Below are 13393 nucleotides of genomic sequence, written 5' to 3' on the forward strand. Positions count from 1 at the left end.
TCGCTTTGATCTCACGCCGTCGGATACACCTTGGAACGCCCCGGGCGCCGGTTACCTAGGCGACGTTGTCAGCAACCTTCCATCCTAGCACCGCGGACGTTCTGAGCCCGCCCCCTTCGGCCGGTTTGCGCCAATCGCGCGGCATCTCCCCCGCAACCTGCTTGCGGGGTGGCGGTGACGTCATGGCCGGTGAGTTCTCCCTCCCTCCCTCCTCGCCGCCGCCTCCTCCTCCTCCTGCTTGCAGCGCTCGCTTGGTGGAGCAGCAGCAGCGGCAGCAGCGGGAGGCAGTGCGGGGCGGGAGGAGCGAGCCGGCCCTGCCCGCTCGCCCGCCCGGCGCAGCATGGCCAAGCACCACCGCACCCCGGCGCGCAGCCCGGAGCCCGTCATCGAGGTCAAGAGCAAGGTGAGCGCGCCTGCCCCGCCGCGCTGGGCGAAATTGGGGAGGGGGGCGGCGGCGGCGAGGGTCCACGGCTGCTCCTGGCCAACTCGGCGCTGGTTTTGCAGACTCACCGAGGGAAGAGGCGCCTGGCGCGCTCCGCGCCCAGCTGGCCCAGGTCACGCCGCCCTGCTGGGGGCAGCCTTGATCCGCCTTTGCAGCAGGTGCGCCAGGCGGCGGGCGCCTCCTCCCGGCCTCCCTCCCTCCCTCTCTCCCTCCCTCCTTGGCTGGGCTTTCGGTTCCCAGCGCGTCTCCACGGGCTTCGAGCGATGCGCAACGACGCATCGCCCCCCGCCGCCGCCTTTCTCCTGTCCCGGGCGTCTGCTGTGCGTCTCGCCCGGCCTAGTGGATGGCGGCGGCGGCGGGCGATTGTTTGTGCCCCCCTCCCTTCCTCGGCAGTGCGGAGAGTGTCAGCCGAGAGGATTACCTCGCTCCGATCTGGAGGGATTGCTGCCTTCCGTGGCTTGGCACTCCGTGTGCGTGTGTGTGTTTCCGTGTATATTGTGCCCTCTTCCCCCGGGAAGGCACCGGGCTCCCCCGCGGCGCGGGTGGTTATGCAATGGTGCATCCCGGACCGGGCTCCGGGGGCTGCGAAGGATCTCGCGCTGATCTCTCGGTCGGGAAATGCATCCAGCGGTAGATCCCTCTCGGAAGGGATGAGAGGTGGACGTTTGCCTAGTCGATAAGGGAGGCGGTTCTGCAGTCTGGAGGTTGATTCGCACCCCTTTGGGAGCATAATCAGAGACAAGGGAGGTGGGTCCCTTATTGTGTAACATCCCCCCCCCCAAAAAAAAATATTTTAAAGGGGAAAAAAAGCCATCGGGAAGCCGGGACAGGTTGATTTCGCTTCCAACTCTAGACTGATCCTGGTGGAACTCTACTGCTGACGGGCAGGCAGCTCTCCCTTGAGAGTGAACTTACTTGACCTCTGGAAAGGGCCAGCGTTTTTCCCACAGGGAGCTGGGATAGGACCCCAGGCTGACCGGCATTTCTGGAGTATCCCCTGACTTATCTTCAGGCGGTGCGGAGAGACCGAGGCTCAGTGGTAGGGCATGGAGAAGGCCCCGGGTTCAAAGCATAGCTGCTCCAGTTAAAAACAACCAAGTAGCGGGTGATGGAAAGGCCTTCGATCAGAGTTTCACCCAGTATAAATCAGGCTTCTTGGGTTCCATGTATGAAGCTTGGCTTTAATCTTCTGTTTGTTTATGCTAATGTGTAGCCCACCTGTAAATAAAGCCTTCCAAGCCAGGGTATAACTTAAAATCAAAGTACAATAATTAAATACCACAATTAAATCGCAATGCAGCAATAAAATCACAATAAAACCATATCAAGACATAAAAACCCATCAAGACGCATCCCAACAGGGCAGATGGTGGTAGATGGTCCCCATGGTGGGGCAGAACCATCCTCTTTTGAGGGGTGATATTTCTCCCCATTTGGGGGGGCACATCAGAAATGGATTTATAGCAGCTCCTTGGATGTGAAAACCCGGGTTGGAGAAACAACCCCCAACAATAGAAGGTCTCTCTTGTGCTGCTCTGGAATGATCCTTCCTCATCTAGCCCCCTCCAGATGTGATGTGTTGGCGTACAACTCCCAGCATGCCCCAGCCATCAGAGGCAATAAGCCTATATACACCATTTGCTGGGAAACATGGGTGGGAGGGTGCTGTTGCACCCATGTCCTGCTTGTGGTTCCCCGGTCAACAGCTGGTTGGCCACTGCTGGACTAGATGGTCTGATCCAGCAGAGTTCTTCTTATGTTCAATTGCTTCAGCACAGGTGAGCAAGAAATAGTAGAAGAGGCACTTTCTTATGATGGGCTCAGTCCTGATAGTTGTGTGTGTAAGCTTTTGAGTTACACAGAATTCTTCAGGTAAAGTGGAAAGTATGCTGAATCAAGGTATGTAGAACAAGAAAGGTTCCTGCTGCAGGGAATTTCTTCTCTTCAGTTAGTGGCTGCCTATTCACAACTCTGCTTTGCCACAACTTAGTGATGTTACTTAGCAGTTAGAGCAATTCTGGAACTCCGAGATCCTATTTAATACTTTGTCCTTTGTCCTTAATAATGTTACAGATCTTAACTTCCTGACATATTGTTCAGGATGCTACACAGTTGTTTTTCTTTCAAGGCAAGGACTGAATGTGCAATCCTATGGATGTTTTGACAGGAAAAAGGGCTTATAAATCCCAGCATTCCCCAGTCAGCCATGTTGGCTGGGGAATTCTATGAGCTATAGACCTTTTTTCCCCTGTCTAAACCTGCCTAGGATTGCCACCCTGAGTGTTCTTGTGAGTGTTCATTAGGGGAGACCTATTGACCCATCAAAGTGGAGTCCAAAGTCCTCATCTGCCGTCTTCTTAAGGCACCTTCTCCTATCAGAGGTTAGTTATCATTACAGCTATTTTTGTTTTTGATGCTGCTGCTGTCAATAATTGTATAGAAGTACAGCTATACCATTCCCTCAAGTTCTTTAACCATGTTGTTCGTCTTCCTCTTACTGATCCTTTCCCTTCATTTTTCCCTTGTATAATAAGCTGGAGCATGGTGTATTTTCCCCCTCCAATGTGACCAAGTTATTGGCCCTGTTCAGAGGACACCTTAAACCATGACTATAACCATGGTGGTTAAGCCAGAAAGCCTGGCTGTGTTCAGAAGACACCTTAAACCACGGCTTTAACCACGGTGAATAAAGGAAAAAGCCTTATTCACCATGGTTGAAGCCGTGGTTTAACGTGTCTTCTGAACACGGCCTGGCTTTCTGGCTTAACCACCATGGTTAAAGCCATGGTTAAAGGTGTCTTCTGAACGGGCCTGTAGTAATTTTCTTCTTTTGATGGTATTTGTTAATTCCGTTGTTTGCTTAGCCCATGTAGTACATCCTCATTTGTTACTCGGTCAGTCAAGATATCTTCAACATGCGTCGGTATGCCCACATTTCAAAAGGTTTGATTTTCCCGGAATTGTTCTTAGGTGTCCAGGATTCCACTCCATAAAGGCTGTTGCGAAGTAGCAAATCTTTGCTGGGTTTGCCGGACTGTGTTAGCAACTTTCTGCTTTATCTTTTCACCCTTTCCTCCTCCTCTTGTACAGTTCGATGCTGAGTTCCGCCGCTTTGCCATGAAGCGTTCCAGCGCGGGCGGCTTTCAGGAATTCTACCAGCTGATCCAGAGGGTCCACCAGATCCCCTGCTTGGACGTCCTGCTTGGCTATACGGATGTCCACGGTGACTTGTTGCCCATCAACAATGATGACAACTACCACAAGGCACTGTCTTCTGCCAATCCTCTGCTCCGAATCATTATCCAGAAACGAGGTAAAGGGGTGCCCTCACTCTTCTCATGAGCCCAGCGCGTTTATTCTGTATTTGTTTATTTGCCTGCCATTCGTTGAAGGAGCTCAGGATGGTGTAGAAGAGAAGCAGGCAGATGGTAGATCTCTGGGTAGTTTGCCCAGGCAGCTAATTTTGAGACCTTTTTTTTTTTTCATCACAGGAGAGCAAGAAATAACAGTAGAGGCACTTTCTTATGTGGTGCTCAATTCTGATAGTTGTGTGTGTAGGCTTTTGAGTTACACAGAACTCTTCATCAGGTAGAATGGAAAGATGGGCAAAGGTTTCTGACTCCCAGTAGGTTCACAACAGCAAGTAAATTGCAAGTAAAGCACTCCCAGCCCCAATTAAGTCTTTGTGAAGCTTTGCTGGGCACTTTAAAACTGAAATGAAAAGTGTGAAGAAAAATGGTACACTATTTTAAGCAGTTATTTCCTAGACCTCATGATCCTTTTAACAGAAACATCCGAGGTCAATCTGCTTAATGTAAGCTATCTTAGAAGGGGGAAATGTGTGGATCGATCAGAAAGATACAGAACTACAAAAGCAATATCGAGAATGCAAAGATTCCAAATTTCAGAAATTCAAGGGAGATATTTGGGATTATGGGGAAACTTAAGATATAGAATTGGTGCAAAGCTAAACAGGGCTACACATGTCGGAAAATCCGTTTCCTTCAATAGAACTACAGATACCTGCAATGAAGAAGGGAAAAGTGATGGGTTTGATTGGGACTCTACAGAGGGCTCCTTGCCAACGTCCTCTACCTCCAGGTCAGAGAGATCTTTTTTTAACATCAAACCAAGGGAGGGTTGTGGGAAAAGAGACAGTTCTGCCGAAAACAGAACAACATTCAACAGGAAAATCCTAAAAACCTAACAGTAGTGAATTTATCCAGAAGGATTCTTTGTGGAGGTGAACTTAAGGTACTCTAGAAAGGAGTCTCCTTTGTCCTTACTCTTAAACGTAATTCTTTCACATTACTGGTAGAACTTCCAACAACTTTTCAGGAAAAGACTTGCAGATTTTCAGCCAGATTTAGAGCTCTTTTTCAAGTCCCTGATCTAGTTCCAGCTTCACCCAACCAGACTGGGAATTGTGGGACTGCAATGCCCACCATCCCTGACTATTGATCCTGCTGGTGAGGGCTGATGGGATTTGTAATCCAAAGCATTAGGAGAGCATCAGGTTGGGTTAATTTAATCAATGGGTAAAATCCACAGTAAGTCTTACTTAGAGTAGTCTAATTGAAATGAATGGGACTTAAGTGACTCTTGACTAACTCAAATTTATTCCTTTCAGTGGGTCTACTCTAAGTTGGATTTACATCAGATTTTACCCATTGTTTAACTAAAACGGTGCCCGATTAAGGTGCTGCCTCTACTTTGTTGGGAAGCAGATTTGAATAATTACTGCATTTCTTTAGTAATACAAATACTTATAAAAATTCCAGGCAGTATGCACCATCTTAGAAGATGTATTCTATCTAGTGTGTGGGAGGAGGAGGAGGAAAGCCTTTTCAGAGATTACGTCTGCTGCAATAGATGCATCCGTAATCTAAAAACAACGTATTGCAGCACATCTGGAGTGCACATGTTTGGGGAAGAGAGATCTAGCATAATTCATATGTAGTGTTCTATATGCATGCTATCTCCGTTTGTTACCTGGTTTGCACAATTACCAGTGTGGTTAATGTGTATATAATGTGCATATAGTTGTCCTCTGTGCACACACACACCCATTTTACCCTCACAACAGCCCTTTGAGGTTAGATAGGCAGAAAGTTAAGTGACACCCAGTGAACTTGCGGAGAGATTTGAACCTGGGCCTCCTTGATCCTCCAGATATTTTGTACTATGGCTCCCATCATTCCTTACCATTGGCAGTGCTAGCTGGGGTTGATGGGAGTTGCAGTCCAACCAGTCTGGAGGCGTTTTCTCTAACCACTACGTCTCACTGGCTGTCTACTAAAAGCTCCTACCTGCAGGGCCAAGAATACCAGGAAACTAGCTGGATGTATTCTGCCCTAAAATTCTGCAAATGTACTTAACATGAACTATAAGAAACTTTGCTTGCGAATATTGCATCCCTCAGACAGCAAGGAACTAAAACAGAGCGACAAAGCTCTACTCCAATTACCCCTGCTTGTAAAATTTCATTTATTTTTGTCTGTATTTAAGCTATCTTTGTAGGCAAATGGACTAGTAACTTGATTTTTAAAAACAACCACAAAGGCACATGATGCAGCAAATCTGTCTCAGTTTGGTCGGTGCCTGGATGAGAAACTACCTAGGAACCCGTTGTATGCCGCTGCCTTGAGTTCCGTGTTGGATACAAGGCGGGGAAGAAATGCAATAAACTAAACAAAGGCTCTCATGTTCAGGCGCTGAATTCTGTGCCGTGTCAGAGTGTGCCGGGGGCCCTGGCAAGTGCCCAACGATGCCAGGTGTTGGGGCCGGCCCTGTGAGCAAAGGCTGCTGAGCTAGGTGGCAGAGGGCAGCCGTGCATCCTTTCCCTGCCTCCTGCTCTTTCTTCTGCTGTGTGGCTTGAGTCTTGGCTTCCTTAGCCATGCAGAAGCTGCTGCAGGGTTGCTGAGTAGAGAGGTGCTGGTTCTCTCTGGCCCGGCTTTTTCTTCCTCCTTCTTCTCTCTGCCTGCTCAGAAGCAGAAGCAGAAGCTGCCGCTCACCTTTGCTTCTTCCCCGAGGAAGTGGTGCTTTATGCACCAGATCGAGTGGGAGAGGGCTGTCGAATGGGCAGTGGTGACCATGGCAAGGAGGAAGGGACCACCCCACGGGGAGGGAGGCTCACTAAGGGCATCTTGCCCAAGGTTCCTTCAGGACCTGGAGCTGGCCCAGCTGCTGGAGGGGGTGGGGGAAGACTTCCCACCGTCTTGCACGACTGCCCTAAGCTAAAAATAACCTGCTGTGCTAAAAACACAGTGTGGTATTTATAGCTTTGTAGAACGAGGGGTGTAACTACTTGAGCACCGTGACCTGCCGAAACCTCCCTGGCTTCCCCTTGGAGAAGTTTCTGTGACTGTGTAACCTTCCCCTACCTGGTGCCCTCCAGATGTGTTGGGCTGCAGTTTCCGTCATTCCCAGTCATGGCTGGGAATGATGATGGGTGTTGCAGTGCAACACATCTGGAGGGCGCCAGGTTGAGGAAGGCTGAACAGCAGGTTCTGCTGAGCGAGTGAGGGGGCTCTTCGTCATGCTTAGAAACAGCACGTGGCCGCTCGCCTATGGCGAGGAGGAAAAATCTCCCCCAGGCAACCCAACCGGGTGAAATTATAAACGGGGATAGCATTGGTTGTTGATTTTCGGTCCCTCAGGCTGACTCAAATGACAAAGAAAGCAAGTGGGCTCATAAAAAGAAAGGTTGAGGCCAGGGCCGACTTCTTCTGCAGGCTTAACTTTGCATGGTTGTTTGGGTCAGATTGTAAAATGGGACACGCTCCCCGGGGCATATTGTGTAGGCGTTCCAAGACTCTGCTTAGCATTGTCGTCTGGGCTTCCTGTGGTTTTGTGTGTGTGTTTTAATATGGGCTCAGGTCCTATTTGCTCCCAGCTGTTGTTACGGCAGTTGTGCCAGATTTCAGCCTCCAACCTGTTCCGACTCGGCGAGTCTTGCTGCTTCGTGTCCATCTCACAGCTTGTCACAAACATCTCCGGCCTCTTTAGGGTACTGGGTGAATCATCCAGCCTGCTCAGTACCGTGGGAGAAGCGTTTGCGTCCAGCAAGAGAGATTTGTGATTCTTGGACAGGCATTGAATAGGAACATAGGAATACTGAGTCAGACCCTTAATTTATCATCTACCCTGTTACTGCTAATAGTGTCCCTCTTCAGACAACACACTAAACCACAATGGTTAAGTGTTTTGGGCTAAGCATCATGGCTTAGCATGTTGTGTGAACCTCGACTTGGCATGTCGTGCAAACAATTTCTAACCATGGTGGCTACGTAACCCTGGTTTAAACACGCTCACTAGCCACTTGGTGCAAAAGAGTTAGCGGCCTAATCATGACTTAGCGTGTTGTCTGAACAGGCCCACTGACTGGCAGCAACTTTCCAGGGTTTCAGGCTGGATTCTTTCCTAGTCCTCCCTGGAGATGCTAGGGAATTAAACCTGGGACTTCTGCTGTGTCTTACCCAGCTGAATGAGGATTTCCAAGTAGGCTTCTTTCTTTAGAATGGTTTTGAACCCCAAACTCCCCAATTCTAGTCCAGCAATCTAACCCAGGAGAACAGACCTCTTTCAGCCCCAGGGCCGGATTCTGTTTTGAATAAGCTTTGGGGGGGGGGGTGCACAAAAGCCAAGAAACTGGCAAACCATAGGTCGCTGCGGGAAGGGGGTGGAGCCAGGGGAAAAGGCTTGGCCTTTTAGGGAATCCCAGAGGGCAGGATTGATCCCCCAATGTTCTGCACCCCTGCTTTTAGATGTCAGAAAACTATTTGTTATTAATGCAGAAATAGGTCTAAACCAGGTCATGATTGCGGTGTTTAAAGGATAGATTTCTGTCCTCCTCCTTCTGCCCAATCTTTACATCCCATTTTTTACTGGGTTCACTGTTTGGGGTTGCCACTATTCAATAATAATTCCAAGTAATTTTTTATGCCTCTTTCCTTCCTGCTCTGGTTTTGTGTGTGTGTCTGTTACTCTGCCTAAATACTAATCAGCGTTTTAGATTAACATACATTTAACTCAATCAGCATATGGAATTGGGGGGCAGGGAAATGAGAAGGTGTCTCCCTCTACCTCCTCCCAGTCTGGCAGAATTGGCAGACTAAATGTTTGCATTGGTGTGTTTTGAGCTGTAGTTATTTGAATCCCTCCAGGATTCAAATGCGTCCGTCACCACCTCCTCCATTGGATCTAGAGGCTGTTGTGGGTGCTGGCAATTGTGTGTGTGTGTGTGTATGAGAGTTCCTCAGTAGGTCCTATTTTTTCATTTTTTGCAGCACAAACGCCGGCCGCTACTGAGTTAAGTCTGCAGGGCGCAGCTCAAAGTGTGATTAAGACTGAATTATTCATATCCCTTTTAATCCCAGCCTGGCATACAATGTGTAATCCCGCCAGAGGCTGGGTCGCACAGCACTGGCAGGTACCGCACAGCCAGGCATGGGTCAGGATCTGACCCGGATGGAGAAGGGGGGCAGTGGGAGCCAGGACTGCTGAGCAGAAAGAGGCCGGCCCAGTTTTTTGCATCGGTGCCCAGCGAAATGGAGTCCTAACCTCTGGTGTGAAGTCCAGAACCTCTTCACACACAGCTGTGGCTTGTTTGTGCTAAGCTGTCAGTGCAGAAAAGGGCAACTAGAACGATCAAGGGGTTGGAGCATCTGCCCTATGAAGGAAGGATGCAATAGCCAAGGTTGTTTAGCTTGGAAAAAAAGAGGCTACGGGGAGACATGATAGAGGTGTACATAGTGCGGAGAATGTGGATAGGGAGACATTTCTGTCCCTCTCTCACAATACTGGAACCCTGGGTCATTCCATGAAGCCGATTGGTGGGAGATTCAGGACAGATAAAAGGAAGGACGTCTCCACGCAGTGCATAGCTAATCTATGGAATTCACTACTGCAAGAGGTAGTGATGCCCATCAATTTGGATAGCTTGAAAAGGGGGTTAGACAAATTCATGGAGGAGAAGGCCATCAATGGCTGCTCGTCCGGATGGCTGCATGCTACCTTCAAGTATCACATGCAGTATGCACCAGTTGCTGGGGAACATGGGCGGAAGGGTGCTGTTGCACTTGCGTCCTGCTTGTGAATTCTTGATCGACAGCTGGTTGGCCACTGTGTGGACAGAACGCTGGACTAGATGGACCCTTGGTCTGATCTAGCAGGGCTCTTCTGATGTCCAAGTGTAATCAACGGCATCTCACCACCTTGGAGGTTCCTTTAGGGCTGGAACGGTGGGATAAAACTATTTTAGTAAATAAGTAACATGGTTCAGCTGGGTGTTACGCAGGGCTGACTTAAAAGGTAGGCACGGTCGGGCACTTGCTGAGGGCACACACCCCAGCCAGGGGCCCACAGACAAGACCCTCCGGAGTTGCTCCTCCTCTTCACTGTTGCAAGCTGCTTGTTCAGCTGCCTCTCGTCTTGGCCCAGAGAGCAGTGGTGGTGAAAAGGAGCAGAGGCTGATGCCTTCTTGCTCACTGGCTCTCTGCCTGACTAGCAAGCAAGTGGAATGCCTCTCCCGACATGAACCTACCCGTACACTGCGCTCAACGTCTAAGGCCCTCCTCCGAGTGCCTACTCCGAGGGAAGCTCGGAGGATGGCAACAAGGGAGAGGGCCTTCTCAGTGGTGGTCCCCCAATTGTGGAATATCTTTCAGGCGTCAGGTCAAGACTTTTCTCCCAGGCATTTAACGGCATTGAACCATGCTAAGTTTGTTTTTTAACGGACCCCAGAACTGTTGTTTTAAATGGATGCTGCTGTTTTTATACTGTTGTTGGTGGTTTTTAAATTTTGTATACTTTTAATGTTTACTGTTTTTAGCTTTTGTGAACCGCCCAGAGAGCTTCAGCTGTAGAGCGGTATATAAGTGTAATAAATAAATAAAAAATCAAATAAATGATGAGAAAGAGGAGGGGGGATGATGGCAGCTGGTATCAATGGCGGTGAGAAAGTAGGCTCCCAGAGGGAGGGAACCCATGGGGTGTGTGATGCCCGTGGGCCCTCCAAAACCTGGGCCCAACACTGGTGTTAGGTACCCTGGAGAGAGCCCATGGAATGCCAGCAGAGTAGCACAGGGGAGACAAAGAGGCGGAAGGAAGGGGTGCTGACCGCTGGGGAGGAAGGGTTTGGTGAGAGCAGGGCCCGCCCACCTGCCTGCCCGCCTGATGGGTCCTTGCTTTCCTGCTTCCTTGCAGCAGAAGCCGAGAGCAGCGTCTTCGCCTCCAACTCCCTGCAGCGGAAGAAGAAGGGGCTGCTGCGCCCCGTGCACCAGCGGACCAAGCCCCACCTGCTGATCGGCATGCCCCAGGACTTCCGGCAGATCTCCTCCATCATCGACGTGGACATTCTGCCCGAGACCCACCGGCGGGTGCGGCTGCACAAGCACGGCTCGAGCAAGCCGCTGGGCTTCTACATCCGGGACGGGGTCAGCGTGCGCGTGGCCCCCCAGGGGGTGGAGAAGGTGCCTGGCATCTTCATCTCCCGCTTGGTCAAGGGAGGGCTGGCCGAGAGCACGGGGCTGCTGGCCGTCAACGACGAGATCTTGGAGGTCAATGGCATCGACGTGGCGGGCAAGTCGCTGGACCAGGTCACGGACATGATGGTGGCCAACAGCCACAACCTCATCATCACCGTCAAGCCGGCCAACCAGCGCAACAACGTCATCCGCAGCAGCAAGGCCTCGGGCAGCTCCGGGGTGTCTACGGACAGCACCCCCAGCCAGCAGACGCCCAGTCCGGCTTCCCAGTACCTGAGCAACTGCAGCACGGCGGAGGGCGAGAGTGACGAAGAGGGCGACCTGGTGATCGAGAGCGATTTGCCGGCCAGTTGCCCCAACGGGGGTCTCCTGGAGAGCCTGCAGCACAGCCTGTCTCTGTACAGCTCTCAGGGCTCGCTGCCCTCCCTGAACAGTCACAGTGGCAGTGGCAGCCCGATCCGGGGCAGCCGAGCGGGGAGTCTCCGGGAGGACGGCACGGTCATCACGCTATAGCCCCGGGCACCGTCTGTCCCCCCCTTCCCACGCCCGTGTATTTGAACTGCAACATTTTTGAGGTCAGTTTGGCAGCGGCCTCGTTCCTGGGCAATGGAGCTGAAATACAGAGCCTGTCTGGATTGTGAGACTTGACCCTCACTTGACGTCACTGACCCTCCCTTGTGCACTGCCTGGTAGCCACACGGCGCTCTCTGTGGCCGAGATAGCAGACAGGATTGGAGACACCTGGGGTGGCCCATCTTCCCCGAGACCTTTGCAAACTGTCCCCGTTGAACCAAAGCGACGGGAGTCCAATGTCCTTGCCCGCTCCCCCTCTACCGCCATTTGTGTTCCAGGCAGACCGGGGCCTCCCAACCCGCGGTCCCTGCCACCGCCGACTATCGGCCCTCATGAAGTGTTTGGGTTTTTGTTCTTTGTTTTTATGATAACATGCATCACAGATTAATATATTGCAACAGACTATTAAACTGTTTTCTTTTTTAGGAAGCCTGTTCTCACGTGGTTTTTGGAAGCAGGCAGCGGCGGGGAATGGCAAGGCGAAGGACCCGCTGAGAGGAAAGGCTTGAACAGCCTGGGCGGGCCAAGTGGGAGGCCAGGCCAGCTCCATGGCAGGGTGGCATCAAGGCAAATTGGGTGGGTTCCTCTATCGAAGGGCATGCTGGCCCAACCAGCATGCCGAGGCAATTGGTCAAGGGATCCTTTCCCTATCCTTTTCCCATCCTAGATATACATATTTATTGGTTTTACCATGCCAATAAACAAAGGAAGCCAGATTCCGGCTGGACATCAGGAAAAACTTCCTGACTGTTAGAGCAGTATGACAATGGAACCAATGACCTAGGGAGGTGGTGGGCTCTCCCACACTAGAAGCATTCAAGAGGCAGCTGGACAGCCATCCGTCAGGAATGCTTTAAGGTGGATTCCTGCAATGAGCAGGGGGATGGACTCAATGGCCTTATAGGGCCCTTCCAACTCTACTATTCTATGATTCAAATACAAGAGTACAGAAAGGAGCTGCAGCATAAAGCAGATGTGCACAACTTATTTAGCTCGAGGGCCAGATCCCCTGTGCCGAAGGGAAGCTATGTATGTGCAGCCCATGGGTAGTATCCAACATTAGTCCTACATAGAGTAGAGCCATTGAAATGAATGAGAGTTGAATGCTACTGCTATGGATAAACAGAACCAGCAATTGCTTACAGCACCTGAATTGGGTTCGAGGCTTGCCTTTATGCCGATGGATGAGTGAGAGCAGCTGGGTCGAGTGGCAGCTATCTTCTGTTTGCCCATGCGCTGCGCCCCGCCCCAAACACTCTCAGGCTCAGCTGTTCTGTGTCGTCCTCCATCCCAAACAGAGGCCCAAGGTGGAGCAGCCTTCGGCCACAGGCACCAGTTTCTGTTGTTTTTAAGGGGGGAAACAAAGATGGGGAGAATGAGAGAGGAAAAAATAAAGGATGGAGGAGATAAAATGAGACGAAAAAATTGACAATATATCTAACGAACACACACAGATCAGAGGTTGGTCCCATGCTGCAGACGGGTCCTTGGCCTGAAAAGGTGGAAGACTACTGAGCTAGTCCTTTCGTTGACCATGGTTTTGGGCAGCTGGTCCTTTGCTCATTCTTCATTGTGTGCAAAAATCCTGCCCCTTGGCAAAGAGCGCTGGGCTGGCGCTTGTTCCACCTTCAGTGACAGCGAACACAAAAGAAATCTGCATGACTGTGGGAAGTGTGGGGCTTATGCAAATGTAATGCTAATTTGAACTCGCCCAGGGAGGCGTTTCTTGCTTGATGTGAGATACCTGCTGGTAGGAAGTGTTAGAGTGTGTGTGTGTGTGTGAGAGAGAGGGAGAGGGAGGGGTAGGAGGATGGAGAAATGGCATCACAGGTTAAAGCTAAGCTCCCACCTGTATTTTCATTTTCTAGAGAGGAGTACCCATATGAATGTG

At 50.8% G+C, this 13393-nt stretch overlaps 1 protein-coding gene across 4 annotated transcripts; it reads left to right on the forward strand.

The window, feature by feature from the left end:
* Positions 1–175: 175 nt before the first annotated feature.
* PARD6A (par-6 family cell polarity regulator alpha) lies at positions 176–11931 on the forward strand. Of its 4 annotated transcripts, none has more exons than XM_063141328.1 (4): positions 176–403; positions 3533–3755; positions 4454–4543; positions 10652–11931. In XM_063141328.1, exons 1-4 carry the CDS (start codon positions 341–343, stop codon positions 11440–11442), a joined length of 1167 nt encoding a protein of 388 aa, XP_062997398.1. In that variant the 5' UTR covers positions 176–340; the 3' UTR covers positions 11443–11931. The 4 variants fall into 4 exon arrangements, with proteins under 4 accessions (XP_062997398.1, XP_062997397.1, XP_062997400.1 ...); XM_063141327.1 differs by having other exon boundaries at positions 177–403; positions 10649–11931; XM_063141330.1 differs by lacking the exon at positions 4454–4543 and having other exon boundaries at positions 177–403.
* The last annotated feature ends 1462 nt before the right edge of the window (positions 11932–13393 follow it).

This window comes from Elgaria multicarinata, chromosome 14 (assembly GCF_023053635.1).
Source record: "Elgaria multicarinata webbii isolate HBS135686 ecotype San Diego chromosome 14, rElgMul1.1.pri, whole genome shotgun sequence".
In the NCBI taxonomy this organism is placed as follows: Eukaryota; Metazoa; Chordata; class Lepidosauria; order Squamata; family Anguidae; genus Elgaria; species Elgaria multicarinata.

Bases quoted from the DNA above. Each gene is read 5' to 3' on its own strand.
- PARD6A (XM_063141327.1), top strand. From the start codon at position 341: ATGGCCAAGCACCACCGCACCCCGGCGCGCAGCCCGGAGCCCGTCATC. The intron at 404-3,532 runs GTGAGCGCGCCT...CCTCTTGTACAG, and splicing joins TCATCGAGGTCAAGAGCAAG to TTCGATGCTGAGTTCCGCCG. The intron at 3,756-4,453 runs GTAAAGGGGTGC...TTCCTTCAATAG, and splicing joins AATCATTATCCAGAAACGAG to AACTACAGATACCTGCAATG.